At 39.2% G+C, this 18059-nt stretch overlaps 1 protein-coding gene across 1 annotated transcript; it reads left to right on the top strand.

Moving 5' to 3' along the window:
- Positions 1–7313: 7313 nt before the first annotated feature.
- CIMIP1 (ciliary microtubule inner protein 1) lies at positions 7314–11973 on the top strand (the record flags this gene model as incomplete). The annotated part of the gene is made up of 4 exons (XM_082490933.1): positions 7314–7375; positions 8489–8570; positions 9595–9693; positions 11818–11973. 4 exons carry the CDS (start codon positions 7314–7316, stop codon positions 11971–11973), a joined length of 399 nt encoding a protein of 132 aa, XP_082347059.1.
- Positions 11974–18059: the final 6086 nt, after the last annotated feature.

Raw genomic sequence — 18059 nt, 5'->3', positions numbered from 1 at the left:
CTCTTCCAGTTTAAAGCCGTTCCCCCTCGTCCTCGTCCCCCTACATGCCCTAGTAAAAAGTCCTTCCCCAGCTCTCCTGTAGGCCCCCTTTAGGTACTGGAAGGCCGCAATAAGGTCTCCCTGGAGCCTTCTCTTCTCCAGGCTGAACAGCCCCAACTCTTTTTAGCCTCTCCTCATAGGAGAGGTGCTCCAGCCCTCGGATCATCCTCGTGGCTCTCCTCTGGACATGCTCCAGCAGGTCCATGTCCTTCATATGTTGGGGACTCCAGAGCTGGATGCAGTACTCCAGGTGGGGTCTCACCAGAGTGGAGTAGAGGGGCAGAATCACCTCCTTTGACCTGCTGGCCACACTTCTGATACAGCCCAGGATACGGTTGGCCTTCTGGGCTGCAATCGTACATTCCTGGCTCACGTTGAGCTTCTCATCAATCAGCACACCCAGGTCCTTCTCCTCAGGGCTGCTCTCCAGCCATTCCCCGCCAAGCCTGTATCTGTGCTTGGGATCACCCCGACTCAGATGTAGGACCTTGCACTTGGCCTTTTTGGACTGCATGAGGTTGGCTTGGGCCCACCTCTCCAGCCTGTCCAGGTCCCTCTGGATGGCATCCCTTCCCTCCAGCATGTCTACCTCGCCAAACAGCTTGGTGTCATCGGCAAACTTGCTGAGGGTGCACTTGACCCCACTGTCCATGTTGCCAACAAAGATGTTGACGTGTACTGGAAAAATATTTTATCAATAGTCCTAAGATTCTTCTGAATGCCAAGATATCATTTTAATACTTTTCTATTGGAAACATTGAATATACATCCAATTGTGTTTCTGGTTACAGCTTCCTAATTACTGGTGTTTTTAATAATGTCATTAATTATGTAAGCATTTTTTTGCTAGTTTTAAAATTATTTACTGAGAGGTCATTAAGAGAGACAGACAGATATTCCAATGTTTGCCATTTTCCACTTCTTATGACTTCTTTGTTTTCACTTTAAAAAAAAAAAAAAAAACAACCAAAAAAACCCAACAAACACTATCTCCTTCTTTTAAAAGAAACAATTTCACTGCTACAAATAAAAATGTTTAAAGAGTAGAAGTATCTTCATATTTGTTTAGAAATATTTACTAAGTTTAATATTTTACGTGGTAGTATTTTATAAACTACCTTTAAATTTGAATTGGATTTTGGTTAACTTTTAACTTCAAATAACATTTAAACCCAGCAGTTGTGTTTGGAAATTCTGACTTTTTTTGTTTGCTTACATTTTTGTAACTATCTTATATCATCATATTAATGTTCTCCCCTTAGTATTCTTAACAGCAGATAAATGAACAGCTATCTTACATCAAGATAACTGCTTTTGCAAAATAAATACATTTTCATAAAAGATATTCCATTGCGTCATCCTGAATTTTCAGGAAGTCATCATCCCCTGCCATTTTGTGCATCAAGGCTCATAAAATAGACTTCATTAAAACTGAAATCTCCCCTTATTTGTTACATAACTGCAACTTTTTTTATTGTCAATGGTCCCCACAAAATCATAGACTCATAGAAATGGCTGTGGGAGCTGGAGTTCTTTCCAAAGAAGGGTTTGGAACACTTATTTGACTGGAACTGGTAATTCTCCCTCTGCTACTTGTGATGTATGAACCACATCCCTATCTTTCACCTCCCTCCTCCTTCAAAAAACTTCTGAAAAATCTGATGGGATTTATTCTAAACAGCTACCTTTGCACAGAACTGATGATGCACTATCTACTCCACTATCAACAATTAGAAATATTATTCTTGTATTTATGCAGTCCAACAAGAGTTCTTCGAAGCTGGGAAAACTGCAGAACCATTGCTTTGAGTCATCCAACACTTTCCTAAATATGCCTTTTCACATACCTGTACGCCACTTATGTATGGCTGTGGTCTATACAGGGCGCTAGTTACAGCTTCACTGAAGATCAACCTTGGTTAAGGTTAAGTGGAATAGAAAGAGTCACTACAATATTGAGCAACATAATATTTACACTGTATTTACCACCTTACCACTTTTGTAGCATCAACATAACTTCACTGTCGAAGCTGTACTCAGGTAAGACACCAAAAAAAAAAAAATTAAAAAAAATATGTAAGCCAGAAAAGTACAACGTGAGTGCAACAAGCAGAAAAAAACAAACAAACAAACATGGTAATATCACAGAACACAAAAGAGAAAGAGTACTTAAATTATTTTCCAACAAAAACCTGTTATTGTAAGTATGTAATTTCTTTCTAGCACGTAGTTAAATGCATATGCTCAGAGAATGCACAGGGAAATGTATCTGAAAGAGACAGTAACTTCATCACGTTATGGCTGCAAATAGAGAACTCTGAACTAATAACAACTACCCTCTTAAATTAGAATAAAATTAGATGCTGCTATCCATCATTGCCTATAATCACCCTCAAGGGAAGCAAAATTGCACGGGACTAACAAAACATTCACTTGTTTTAAAATTTACAGGAGCCTCAAAAAAGTTTCATATGCATTTTACCTCAGAAACAATGTGCTACTTATTCTTCCTAACAATATTTTACATATCATTCTGGGATCAAAATGTAATTTCAACAATAACATTTTCTGATGTTCTCCAAGGAAAAATTACTAGTTTCTTCCCTCTAAAAGGATTTAGATGGAATAACATCTGTGTTGAGATTATTGTGAATATGTTAAACTGACAGCAAGTCTCTAAGGGGCACTGCTCATTAATGTTCTGTGCATAAAATTAAAACTTGAAATATACTTTTCAATCCATTTTGAATCATTTAAGCAATTCTCGTGCAAAGAAACTATTGTGCTGCAATAATATATTTGCAGAGTAGGATATGAAAGCTATTAAAATGTCCTAGATCCCCTGCCTTTCATTCAAAAGGAAAAAAAGGTGACTGATTTGAAACATGCACTGTATTGAAAGAAAAACACTTTCAAAGATCACAAAGAGTTTGATTTCAGTTTATACAATCCAACAAAATTCAAAATTGTGTCCTTTTCCTTTATCTTTAATTCATATTGTTCCTAGGTATCCCCACATGTATCAAGGGGAGAATTAAGTGTTGTACATCGGCGTTTACGAGAAATTTTTACACTCGACAAGCTAGAAGTGGTGGTCGTGTTCCATGGTTTTTGAAATTGCGATAAGGCAGCATTGTGCAAGCTCTCTACAGCCTGAGCTGTGGAGTAGTGCTCAGAGACAATGCCTATTAATGAGAAATTTTAATGCAAACATGTCCTCCAATTTGAAAATTACAAAGCCCTCCATGTCAGTAGCAGAAATAGTTTTATTTGAAGAGCACGTATACTTATCCCACCAGTTACAGTACAAATATAAGTGTATCCATCAGGTGTAATGTAAAGAAGTATCTAATGTAAATCCTTAGTTTGAAGAAAAAGCAATGAATCTGCTCAAAACCAAATAAAACTCCAGGAATAACTGAATGGTATCTAAATTCAATGAGGATTGTTCATGCCTTTCAAGCACAGAAATCTGCACAAAGCTGTAGCTGTAAGTGCCATTTTATGGAGAGAAAAGAAAACATTTTCTTGTTGGTAAAACAGACACACCACTCATTGTTCAAAAGTCACTGGGTAGCTACAGCCATAAGATGACAGTTCTAAATTTTGCTACAAATATAATTGTTCTAACCAGGCCATTGGCTTCCTTTCATAAATGTTTGGGAACTCCAATTAACATATTCTTGATGCGATAGACTCTAGCAGTTTTTTCTGGAAAGACGCCAGAGTCTATAGTGTCAGTAGGACTTTGTTTACTTAAATCACAGTAATCACAAAGCAGTCTACCATTCAAGCTGCCTACATCTGAAATATTATTTAGAAACACTAGCAAAAGACACTGAAGTTATGTTTACTAACTCCTCTACTAGACTTCCACACTTAATATCGCAAACCATGGAGCAGCAAGCACAGAAGTCCTGGTGCTAATCAATATTTTTGGTAAATGTCGTCAATGCAAGAGCCTAAGCATAGATACACAAATGGATATATAAACACCTCAGCAAACAGCTTCATTTTCAGAGGTTCTGACATTGCTGAAATTGGAGAAGAAGCAAGCTCAGTGTGACTGAAAGAAAATAATGAAGCTGCTTCTCAGTTTTTAGATGCAAAGATAGCGGTGCTCAGAGTGTGAAGTACAGGCCTTCCGAAACAAAACCAGAGAACATGGACTGGCATACAATGCTGTGTCTTTCCTTAGGGACATTAGCGTTCTCCTCCCCTCACTGCTATTATCTCCCATCAGCATAGAGCATTTGTTCTACTGTTCCAGCCACCCAACAGACTAGTCAGAGCACTGGCAGTTGCCTCTACAGAGCTGCCAGACAACCAACAAAAGCTGTAGCACAGCAAGAACGTATGGGACTTATTGGCCACAAACTAGTTAGCAACACAGCTCTGTGACAATTCCCCAAATTACGAGCATGTGCTATTCACAGCACATGTATTGCATTGCCCTGTCTGAGCTTCTCAGAGAGAAAACAGCATTTACAAACACCTATCCCAGCAGGACGCAAAGCAATAGAAGTTGCACAGCCCCCTGTGCTGTCACTGTTCCCATGAAGAAAGAATTACTATCTATAATGCCCATCTCTTCATAAGAGAATGTATTTCTGTTATACCAGATCTCTACAGTTGCTAGTTTGTTTCAAAAGCATTCAGAAAACAAGTACGTAATTCAACACTTCCTTTAGGTACAAATGCGTCTCAAGTTGGAAGCTTTTAGATCACAAAGGTGAAAAACAGCCATACTTTTTCATTTGCATTCCTGCTTTCCCATTGACTATGACAGTTCCTACAGTTTATGATAAAGTAGACTGTTATACTATGGGATGAGGACAGAGCTGGATGAAGAGTCTGCCAAGCACTTTTATGCTGCTACACACCTAAGTCTACCAAAAGTTGAGACAGTTCTTACGTGGCTGAGACCTCCTGTAAGTCCAGTGCAGCAGATTAGTTTCTCAGGGCCTGTCCTGCCCAGCCGCAGCATTATGTGCTGTAGTGCCCCAAGCCAACTCTGCCTACACATACCTTGCATGTACGTAGGGGCAGTAAAATAACAATAGGGGTTTTTTTACATCATCCCATATTTCTCAGAGAGGATTCTCACCTGTCTTTGGGGGGGATCCAAATGTTCCTTGGAAGCACTGAGCGTTCAGACTTGATTCTATTTAAATATGTACCTTGAGTGATGTAATATCTACTTCAACGTTTGTCATGTGATGACAAATGCTACTGTATGTAGCTACAAGATCCAGACTTTCAGCAAATGACTTTTGAATCTCAATGGACCTGTATCCCTAAGTCCTTCAGTATAGTTATTAGCTCATTAAAATCCTATTTCACTTCTTTGTTCATAGTGCAATTCTAATACTGTCCTGTGCTCATAAGAACCTAATAAAACCTAAAACTACTCATTTACTGCATTTCCTCATCTGAAAAATAATTCAGTTAAGTACAAAAAAAGAAAGACTGACCATTATAAAGTTCTACTTTCACAATGTTAGTATAAGAAGTTTCATTCTCCCTTGACAGATGCTACTGCATTTTAAATCCTGACACATAGTAAACTATGAATTTGACTGTGTTCATTAACAAATTGCTTTTTTCACAGAAAGCATCAAGGCTGTAATAAGAGGACTCCCGAGATAAACATGACTAAGCAGCAGGAGTTAAATTAAGTAGGACAATGAGTAAGCATTTATGGGTGTGATAGGAGACCCAGCTGATTTAGTTGCTAGTCTAATTATCAATTAGCAAAAACAAGAAATAGCATGTAAGTGAAATATTCTGTTTGTTGATAGTTTAATGATTTTTAGAGACCTATAGAGCAGTATTAATTTCTATTTTAGGGCTACAGAAAGAGGATTTTTTTCTCCTCTTACTGAAATAGAGGTTCTTAGTACTTCTAAAATGACTAATAAATGTATGTACAGTCTTTCTCATACTCAAATATTTAAAGCCTTTAGATCCTTTGCTCTATTGAAAAAAAAGGCAAGCAAATAAAAAGCTAGCAATTAAGCATTCAAACACACTACCTATAAACCACTCAACTTAGGTCAAAACCTTTCTGCATTTATGTTATAATAAGCATAATAACTGTCCAATGGTGTGAAAATTTCACATTAACTATTTACAGCATGTTTGTACAAGCCAGTTTCCAGACAAAAATAAAGGGGTCATGAAACTATTTGAACTCATAAGGGCAAAGTGCCAGTTGGCTACATTCGTTGCTGAAATGTTTTATAAAGCAATTGCAAGAAAATAAAATTACCAAACAGTTGATGGAGAGCCAAAAATATTAATATATTGGAACACAGTAAACTTTTTACAAGCTGTAAATATTTTTTGTGTTCTTACATATATCCCATACAGTATGTTGAGGTCTTTCTCAGAACTTCTAATATTAGCATATAGTTTGTAAAGAACATCTACCAGAAAAAGGGATCAGAAGGACACTGTATGTCACAAGGCCAATGTTATTTCCCACAATTACCAAAAGATAACTTTGTTGTATATCAAGAGGACCTAGGAACCGGAGGATGCAGGATAAAAAACTCGGAAACTGAAGTAAACACCCAATGTAGCACATATGGTCTGAGCTCTGGACACATTAAAAAGCTGATTCTTATCAGAATAAGCAACCAGCACCCTTCAACCATTTTCCACATCCATTACAAACAACTAAAAATACTGCAAGTTTTTGCCTGTTGAACAACTCCCTTGTCCAGGCTCTAGACAGACTCTTACCAAGTCGGCACCCAGAAAAGCGTCGACTATTTGCTTTCTGCCAAGGGGCGCCTGGCTAGTCGGTCAGTTACAGAGTTTAGATAACGCCTCTTCCTCCGAAACACGGCTAACTCCTCAAGCAAGGGAACAGCTTTTCATCAGCTTCGTCCAAACGTGTTCGCCTACTGAAGAACATTTAAAAACTCAAAAACACCCCCAAAAAATTACTGACAACGTCAAGTGTGCTTCCCCTGGTTCCCCGAGGGACCTAAAGAAAAGACAGAACGGGCATTTTTAGCTTTTCACCTGAGACACCCGGTTACGGTGTGACTCCCCGGGGGGGGGGACGGACGACCGGCGGGCGAAGGAGCGACGGCGCCGCCAGGGAAACCCATCGTCTCAGAGAGCGCGCGACAGCGCCAACAGCTACGAGCGCGCGCCTGCCCTTCCCGCCCTTTTGGAACCGCCGCCTGCACGAGCGCCGCCTCCTCTGCCGTCGCGCAGCAACGCCTCAGCCGCGCGGGCCCCCCCCGGCGCCGCCGGGGAACATGGCGCACCGGCGCCCCGACTTGCCGCGGTCCTGCAACTTCGTGGCGCGGGACAACTGCTGGTAACGGCCCCTGCCCTGCCCTGCCCTGCCCTGCCCTGCCGTCTCCATTGCGGCTCTCGGGCCGATTCCGTCCCCTCCCGCCCACGCAGCCTCCCCCGGCAGCGCCGCGCCCAGCGCCGGACTGGAGGAATTTGTTCGTGAGCGCGTTCAGCAGTGCGCCACCTGCGAGAAACCCGTGGCTGTCAGCACCGCGATCGGCGTCGCCCCGAGCCGCGCGGGCGAGCCCTGCGCGCCGGGCCCGGGCAGCCCGCGCCGGCCGCCAGGGGCAGGAGAGGGCCGCGCCGGGCGGGCCGCGCCGTCAGTCCGTAGTAAGCGGAAGAATGCGGGAAAGGACAGCGGTGCTTACTTTCCAAGTTTTTAAAAAAACGTGTCGTAGCGAATTGACCTCCTCCAATTCCTAACGTAAACATAATTTGCAAGGAAGTGCGTTCACACGTGCTGTTTCATTTCCAACCTATGGAAAATAATTCCCCGTTACCTCTGAGACAATAGTTAACTCATGCGTGAACTTTCTGTTGTGAGGTGAAGGTGTAAAGATCCAGGCCAAGTGCTGTGCTTTGTGACGCTAGGGCAACGAAGCTGGTGAGGGGTCGTGAGAACAAGTCTTAGGAGGAGCAGCTGGGGGACCTGGGGGTGTTCCGCCTGGAGAAGAGGGGGCTGAGGGAGACCTTATCGCTCTCTATAGCGCGCTGAAAGGAGGGGGTAGCGAGGGGGGTCGGTCTCACCTCACAAGTCACACCCCATAGGATAAGAGGAAATGGCCTCAGGTTGGGCCGGGGGAGGTTTAGGTGAGACATTAGGAAAAACTTGTACCCTGAAAGGGTTATCAAAGCCTGGAACAGGCTGCCCAGGGAAGTGGGTGCATCGCCATCCTTGGGTGTATGTAAAAGCCGTCTGGATATGGTGCTCCGGGACGTGGGTTAGAAGTGGGCCCAGTAGAGTTATCTACTCGGTTATCTACTCAACCCAGTAGAGTTGAACTTGATGATCTTAAAGGTCTTTTCCAGCTGTAATGATTCTGTGATTCTATGATTAGTAGTTGGGTTTGCATAGTTTGTTTGGGTTTTTTTACTGAAAGCTTTCAAAGTCATCTTAAATATTCCTCTGTTTCAGGAAAAAATACATTGAAAGTGAACTAGAAGCTGCAGGAAGATGGTCTCACAAATGGGGATTCTTGAAAACACCTCTTGAGGAGGTAAAATTGAATGGCATATAAGCAACGCATGAAATTTGCTTGTACACAAATTTATCTGGATACAAAATTATGAGAGCACAGAAGACTAGAAAAGTAGTGAGTATGCTTTGCTCAGCTGAGTTTTGAGGTAACAAGTGCACTACTTTTAAGATGGGTTTAAAATTTCAGTTTTTCTCTGAATAAAATACAGCAAGTGGCAATTTATATGCTATGCATATTCTGATATATTTCTCTTGAGAAACATGACTTCTAATAGTTTTAACGACTACTAGATGCACGCTGACAGGAAAATATTTCCCCTTTGTCTATTCATACGGTAGTTTAAAAATCTAGGGGGAAAGGTTCTAGCTAATTAAATTTTCAGTGGGGGAATCTACAACGAAAATATTTGGAGAGATGTCTATCCTCAGTGATGTTTAGATATTAGAATATAGTAGCACATAATGTTACATTTGGAATCACAGTATTTTGTTGCTATAGAACAGGATGGATGCAGCCCCTGAATAGTTATAAATGTACTTTCCATGGGGCTAGAAGTACTTAATCTGTTCTAGGATTTTTTTCTAAATTCTTGTAGGCATCCAAGTTAGCACCTTTGAAAACTTCGGTCCTCTAGGCTTCAAGATCCATCCTTGATAACTGGTCTGTCGTGCACAGTACTAATAGATCTACAGCTGAAAAGTTGACAAACTATGCATTGTTACTATTGGTGAACATGTGTATTTAGCATTTATTAATCTTTGTTTTGTGGTCATATAAGATGTATTTCTAGCCCTTTTTGGACCAGTGATGTAGTTAAAAGAGTTGGAATCACTCAGCAATGTTTAGTCTTTCATCTGAAATTCAGTTACATCACTTTTTGAAACCAAAAAATACATTACAATAATTTCCAAAGCACTACAATAAGCAATGGGCAGAACAGGGAGTTCAGATGTAACAATGAGAGGAATGGTGTAGATATCAGATATTACAGCATATTGCAAAAGATAGAGTCCAATTGTTAATGTTCATATTTTGGTTTTAGTTGCTTGAAGATGAAAAGAAAGAAAATACAAAGCCCAAGATACAGCTTCCAGAACATTTGCAGGTTCAACCTGTGACACCTGTGGAAAAATATATTAAGGTTAGAAAATTAGATTTTAAAATTGCAATACAGCAATATCTGTCTTAAGAAACCACACAAGCTCTAAAAATCATTTGTAGTGTAGAGGTGGGCCTTTAACTAAAGGTCAAAGTAAATTGTATTGGCAACCCAAGCAATGTTTTAAAAGCATTCATTTAAGACAAGGAATTGTCCTTTGGATACGGATGTTATTTCACAGAGCTTTCACTGTACATCATCATCTTTCTGTAAAGCACTTCCCCCATGCACTCCTCTGTGACATCTAGTAACAGAACGGTCAGCTGTACAGCTTAGTACATACGAGTGCTCACAGAGCCACTTATCACTGCTGACCATTCATTGCTCAAATATACATATACGTCTTACTTCAAGGCTTAACCTTAACTCAGTTTTAACTATTGGTTAAGATGCAGGCATTTTTCTAGCTTTATTTAAGACAGTTGTCTTTTTGGCAGAGACAATGCCACTGTCCTCTTTAGTGGCACAAATTAGTAAGAAGCCAGTTCTAATGAGCCAATAAATAACTATTTGATTTTAGATGATATGATTTATACTCACATATTCAGAGTCTAAAAGTTGTCAAACAGCTGGAAATGAGAGTGGGATTTGACTGATGGTTTGATTTATAAATATACAGTGTCAGAATCACCAAGGAATATGATAACTATACATGCAGCTAAATCAGTGGCATTGGGAGAGGAGCATATTCATAAAAGGGGAAGCAGAACATGCTAACAAAAAGGAAGGTTAGTCCACTTAGAGAAGATTAAGGAAACAAAAGAGATTGGAAATTCCTGCTTGCTGAACTAGCTTTCTTTCAGAGGATTCCAAGGGTAGGGAGATAAGGTGAGGAAGTAATAAAAGCTTTTACTGAGATTAAATTGAAACAAAAATTAACAGCTAGTGCTGAGTGTGGGGGAGAAATGAAATGGCAGCATTTCTGCCATTAGTGCTACTTGTTCTTCTGTATCTTGTCAAGCCTCCAATTTCAGTCAGGTGCATACTGAAGTAGGGATCATAGTTTCAATTTCACCTTAGAATCTTTATTTGCTCAGGAACATAAGGGTTTAGCTGTGGTTTACATCACCCTTTACATATTCAGAGTGAAGTTTCTTAAGTCCTTACTCAGAACTATGTGTCTTTCTGCACATTTACCTTCATGGTAACAGTCATCATATCTGTTCTTCTCTCTAGCTTAGATTAATAATTGCTTCTTTGTAATCCCTTCCTGCCCCCCCCCGATCGTAAGTGGGACATGATTTCCTTCATTATCCTACGCAGTGGGTGGCACTTTTGGCCACAAAAATTATCTTTTCAGAGGAACCGCTCCACCTAAATATCATAAACATTTTCTAATCTTGGCCAAAGAACAAAGTGAAGCAACTCTGGCAACAGAACTGAAACATTGTTCTCTTGCTGTGTATTTCTCTAAGTCCCCAGATGCTAAAATGATATAACGTGCCCAATTGTGATGATTCAGCCAAAGTAAACACAGCAGTGAACAGAGACTGTTGGCTTTTGTTTTGTTTCCTTTTTAGCTAGATTAGTTGCAGATTAACTTGATGCTTACCCATCTTTTAAAGTAGAAAGAAGGTGGAACAAATAAGTAGTTCTTAATGCAAAAGCTGGCTTGGTCAGTAATATCTTCAGCATTTGGCCACAAAAATATTATTCCATAGCTGCACTTCTACCAAATACACTACTAAACAATAACTTTGCTTTTTGATTTCCTGTTATACATACCAATTTAGGCACTAGAAGACTTTTTTATAAGGGTGGTAAATGAAAGTTAATTACTTCATTGGAATTTGGCCATTTTACTTCCCTCTTTCCCTGTGCTATAGAATGGGACCTAAATTATTCTCATGACTTTTTAAATTATAAGTGATCCTGTATTATAAATAAAACTTGCATGCAACTGGACTATCTTCTGAAGTTCTCATTTCCTTCCATTAATGTCAACGTGTATTCAGGACATTAATTCATCAGATTGCATTTAAAACCACTATTTTTGGTAATTTCTCATTTCCATCCACACTACAGCACAAAAGAGGATGTTGCATGACAGAAATTACAATAAAGAAACTTTTAATCATTGAATTCTACATGTCACTTTTATTCTAGATGATTCCATCTCCTCCAGTACCTAAGACTAGCCAGGGATTTATTGGCTGGAGATCAGCTGTTTCAGGGTTGGAACTTGAACGTGGTTTTCAAATCCAAAGCTGCAAAGGTACCTTTTTTAAGGATCTGAAGTGGCCATGTGAACCCTCTGACTGACATTAAGAAATAACAGTTAGGCATATAGATCCATTTGCATCCCCTAAGTTAACATTCTGTAGAGGACTGTTGGACTGTTAAACATTGATGCTTTAAAAACGATTTATGTAAACATTCACAATCGTTTTGGTAAAGTGTGAACATTTTAATGTAGCATTTTACTTGTTACTGATTTTTTTAAATCTATGGTATCCGAGCTGTTAACACTGCTTCAGGTTGACTTAGAAGTAACAATAAATAAACTCATATAAAGATTACAGAGCAGGTACTGCTTTTATTAATATTGGTAAGACTATGTTTTTAAAATATTTATTGGACATCTCTAAAAAAGTTATTTTGTAATGACAGAGCACATTTTTATAATTGTTTCTCCATGAAAGCCTCCATCCAGACTCAGTTTCACAGCAGCTTTTTCAAACGTAAATACAGACGGCCATGTTCCTGATAATCCTACCCTGCTGCTCATTCCTAGTTCATCACTTACCCGTATTGGAATCTGCGTTTAGAATTAGTTTTCGATCAGCACTCTGAACTGGCCCGCTATTGAGCTGTTCAAGTGCCCGTGCTAGCACTTAAACATCTCTTTTGTACAGAAAGAGAATGAGAAGAGGCAGAGAATAGTAGCAGGCATGACTTAAAATGGCTCAAGCTGCTGTGAAACTGCATCCTTGCATTTGTAAAGAAGCTTTCCTCATTAAAAAAACAAAACACAAGAAACAAAAAACACCTGCAGAAAAGATAGTCATCAGGCTTCATCCTAGTGCGTCCACTGCAGCTTGAAAAAAAGTCAAATCACGAGTATAGTTAAGTCATAATGATTAAATGCATTGTCTTTTGCTTTGTGCGTGCTTTACACACACTTAAGTAATTGAATAGTTTCCAGTGCAGCTGCTTGATTGGTATAAATAAAGTATACAAAGGCCACAGTGACACAAAGTCACTTTCAGAAATCGATATTGATATCAAAACAGGTTTTTTTCAACTAATGGATCAGAATGCAAATATGTTACAAAGTATTTGTTGCTTCAGTTTTGTCTATATGAGTATTTATACCAACTGGTACTGGTTAAAGACTCACAAACAGTAGGGGGTTGCGCTGGGAGTTACTGGTGTAGCTATCTCACTGCACTTCATTACCTACCTGAAGATTTGCCAGGAGTTTTGGAAACTCAGAAGGAGGACTCATTTGGTTGTAGCAACTACTTGCAGGATATGGTTCTAGTTGGCTAACATGTTTAAACTAGAAGATTGTTTAAACAAGTAACAGCCTCCAATAAATCAACACAGGCAGCTCTTTATAACTCCTTATTACTTAAAGAGGAAAGACTTTCCTCTTTAATCCTGCTGCGAGATCTTGTATTCTGCAGTTATCAATATCTACTTCTTGAGTCAGCAGTAAGTCCTTGGCTTTCATAGCAGTAGGTCTTCCCAAGAAATGACTCACAATGATCAACATCCTACCTATTTTTTTCACATCCAGTTCCAAATGCCCACAAAATAATAATATTTTACTTTTTTCCATATTCTTTACAAATAATGGAGAAGTGACTCATATCCTTTGGAAAGATTACCCAAGAACGAGAATACATAGCAGAAGTAACTTCAGACACACTACTTAAAAACCAGAAAAAAATTAACTTGGAATCAGACTCTGGAAATTTAAACCAGATTTCAGTTTAGCTGCTAACTATAACATGTAAACTGTTCTTTGGACAAGCAAGATAATTGTAAGAACAATATTTTAAATCAGTGTGCTTTCTTGTCATTGCGAGGTTTGTATCCATTTTAATCACGTGGTTCTTCAGTTTATTTTAAGGTCACATATAGATCCTCTTATTCTTGTCTGACTTATATAAAGAAGTAAAGGTTACTATGTAATTTAGTAGCAACAGAATTACATTCATTCAGGCCAAATGAAAGGGGAGCTTCAAGACCACTGTTTTTAAAAAAATGTTATATTAAAGAACTGAAGCTGGCACCTAATATCCAGTAGATGTTCGTATGAAGTGAAATCCAAATCACATGAATCATGGTTTGATTTTGAAAACCAGAATAAATTCTTTGCCCAGCATCTACAATTGGAAATTTCTAAATCTTACTCCCAATGTCTGAATATTAACTCTGTACTAACAATAAGGGTTTTTTATTATACTTTCCATCATTTAAGGTACCTTTAGTAAGGAGATACTTTGATATAGATTCATTTGAGATGTGTAAGGAGTATTGTCTAAAATTTGAACTAATTTCTCTAGCATAAATCTGTCAGTTGTTGATTGAGCCACGTATTTGGGATTTTGGTGTTCAAGAATATGTGAAACTATAAACTTGACTATTTCTTTTGCCAACACTTTTAGTTTGACCCTTTATACCTGAAAAAAATATGCAGAAGTTGTGGATTTGCAGCTGTGTCCTGGTTTGAGGTAAAACAGGACCCATTTTGTTCAGTAACTTTACTTCTTAGCTGGGCCTCTTCTATCTACTGAAATTCACAGCATATTGTGCAGACACTGTTCACTCTCAGAGTGATCAGACCTATGTTTACAGTTGATGCTCAGGCATGGTATGCAGAGAGGCTCTTGCTTATACTTATTGCTATAACACCCGAGGGCAGCTCACTTTGTTCCTTGCCCCGTTGGAGGGTCGGAAGCGGAAGAGCATAGTGGGGTCCCACCTGCAGGGAGGAGCGGACAGGACAGGTGGCCCAAAACTGACCATCAGGGTATTCCATCCCATCTGCCTCATGCTCAGTATAAAAGCTGAGGGGTCAAAGGGTCAGCCCGCTGTCTTTAATGGCCGACGTCCGAGGAGGACTCTGTCTGTTCATCTGCTTTTGATCCCGATCCTGAATCCAGATCCAGAATCCAGTTCCCGTCCATCACTGAGTCCAGTCTGGGACTTCCCCAGTGCCAGCCGGTGACGAGACTGTCATCTTGGGAGCTTGATATGGTTTTGTATATATTTCATTATTTCCTTTTAATTTTATTATTAACATTTCATTAAAGTAGTTTAGCTCCTTCTAAACTCATAAATCTCTCTCTCTGTCCTCTGCCTTTCTCTTTGAAGAGAGGTTGGGGGGACCATCTGTTGCTCACCAGTTCAGCCCAAACCACAACAAGCTGACAAAGGACTGCCCAGTCAACAGCCCCAACTGTGAATCCAAAAGGCCGACACAGAATTATTAAGTCACCTTGTAATGGTTCAAACCTGGCATTTAATTTGCAGAAATTAACCTATTTATTGGAGCCAAGTTGGGCACGTAAATGTCACTGCACACCGTAAAATACCACACCATCTCCAAGGTCAGGATAGTGTTAGTAAACTCAGTGTACACACTGGGGAAATGCTTCAAAACAAAATTAAATCACTTCAAAAATGTAGCAAAAGTCACGACAATTTTAATTCTATATAAAAGTCTCAGACCTGTGCTTCTGTGCAAGTCAGAGAAGAATGGGATGTTTCTAAATATATATATAAAGTTATGCAGTTTATTTTTAACCAAAATTTGAAAACAAGATGCAAGTGTATTTAGATGTCTTCTATGCTTCAATCTAAATTTCATTAGGTGTAGTGTTTTGTAAAGTTTTTGGTAGTCTAAGGTTAGTGTTAGCAAAGTGGTATATGTATCAATTCTTCCTTAGTTGACTAAAATTTTTTAGAAAACTGAAGCCATCTTGTATTCTGACTGTTGTTTTCAGATAAACTAGTTCTTTGGTAACAGGCTCATTTTAAAGACAACTGTGGATGATGCTTTCAGAATTGCATATGCAAAAATTTTACTATATTTGATATAGAGTTACCACAGCAAGACATGAAAATAGGTCAGCCATACATCTTTTTCCACTGTGGATGTGTGCCTGCATATACTTTCCTGGGTGTGTGATGAAATAATAACAATAGAGGCTTAAATGACAGTTGTATTTAACTTGAAGTACTATGAAATCAGAATTATCTTTCTCTCAAGCATGTGCTTTATAAACAAAAAATGGGTGACAAAAACCTGGTGTGTTTTCCTTCACAATGTGTTCTTTTCTGTGCTGTTAGAACTGGCATAGAACTGGCCCTTGCTATTTATAATTTCATTAATATATTTTACTGGGAGCTCAGAGGTGGAAGATATTTATTTAAAATGCATTTTCCATCAGAGAATAAAGGTTTTTGATTAGATGATAGTGAAATGGTGATTCTGAAAAAGTAGCACTACTCAAATTGCAGTCACCATACAAGTGTTGCTGTCCATTTTGAAAGAAGCAAAATGAAAAGCAACCACAGCATGTGCATAGCCAATTGATCTGGCTACTATAAAAGGTGGCTGCTTAGAGAATAATTTAATCACTATTCTTCAGGAGACATTTCTACAAAGATACATGCTTTGACTATCCTAATGAATACCCACTGCATTCCTAAGTTTGTGCAAAAATTACTGTCTCCAGTTCCTGCTCTTGGCTACTCTGTCAGCCTGAAGCAACTTTAATTCTGAGATCGTTTGCCTTACAAAACAGAGGGTGTAGGTTTTTATTTTTTCTTTTCAGAGACCTATTCATACACATCATTTCACCCTTTGGTGAAGGATTCTTTGTGGTTTCTTCCACATTCTACAAAGTACCAAAGCAACAAACACTAGTCTAACATAGTCATTGGCAACCAGACCAGAAATCTCTACTCCCATGTAAAGCCCAACTCAGGTCACTTCTTGTATTAGGTTCCTAAATGTGTTGCATTTAGTTCCCCTTGAAACCGTTAAGTGTCAGTGTAGCAAGACAGATAAGGCCCGCTTACAGACTATTACCTTCTTCCCGACTCCTGCAGTTTTCACATCCCATCAAATTGTTATTTAACTAGTTGAAAGCATGTCAAACCATTTCATAGGATCATAGTGTAATAAATTTAACTGTACTGGAAAATGATACTGTTGTGCTGTGAAACTGATCAGTTTGCCAGTGAACAAAACTCTTCAGTCTGCTCTATCATACATGGAAAAGACCAGCAATATTGAGAAGGAAATTCAAAACAAAACCAGAAACTTTGTGAAAACAACACAGATCTGATTCACGTTGTACCAGTGAAAGAAAACACTGGAAAGGGTCATTCTTTTGACAGATGAATTGGAGATAATTTTGACATTAGGGTTTCAGGCTGTTCACACACATCTCAAGTCTTGCTCTGTTACACGAAGAATAGTTCAAAGAGATTACAAGAATGCTCTTTCCTGTATGCCTCAGTGGTGGATTTATTTCCATAAGGGATTCCAACTGGAATTTCTTTGATACAACCTGAACAGTACCACAGGGCAGCTTTTCATCTCAGTGCAGAAAGATGTAGTGTTGCCACCGTTGGAGTAAGACACACCAGTCTGAACACTGGGTTTTAAAGGCTCCCAGGTTTACCACCCAGGATGGTGGCAAGCCACTAGACATCTAGCACAAGGCTTGCAGAGAAACTGGAGGTTGTGTTCATGAAGAGTGTTCTGAAGCACCTGCATTTTCCTCTGCACCATCCACAAACTGCCATAGCTTCAGATACCCACCGCACACCGCTGCAGTTTATGGACAGCATTTCAGCATTTAGGGAGGTGGCTCACCAGATGTTCAGAGAAGGCGGCTGAGAGGGGGTCAGACCATCTGATAAGTATAAAAGTAAACGTAGCAGGTTAATTTAGTTCCTTATCATTTAAGCAAATGCTGCTGTATTTACTATGACATGCAAAATTCTCGCTGGACACATGAGGCAACATATTCTTCAGAACATTACTTCAAAAAGTTGAAAGCAGGTTAGCAATATGCATCATTATGTTTGATTGGCAGTGTAAGATTTTTCCAACGTTTAATGCTTTAGTTATATCAGTACATTGACCTCAAAAGTAACATTGCACAGCTTTAGTAAACCTTATAAAAGTACAAAAAATTCAACATGTGTTTAAGCAACAGCACAGGAAATTATACATCAAAGGCTGGTTGTTACTTCTTGGTGCTTTTTTTTCTTTTTTAAGAGACGAGAGCATATGAAAAATCTGAGCTTAGGAAAAGAACACTTCCTACTCCTTAAAAATGCATAATAGAGGTTACATTCTATGGAAGAGATGTGCTAGG

The sequence above is a fragment of the Vanellus vanellus genome, assembly GCF_965231255.1.
Source record: "Vanellus vanellus genome assembly, chromosome: 15".
NCBI lineage: Eukaryota > Metazoa > Chordata > Aves > Charadriiformes > Charadriidae > Vanellus > Vanellus vanellus.
Note: the sequence above shows the minus strand (reverse complement) of the source record. Positions and strands in the feature narration are given on the sequence as shown.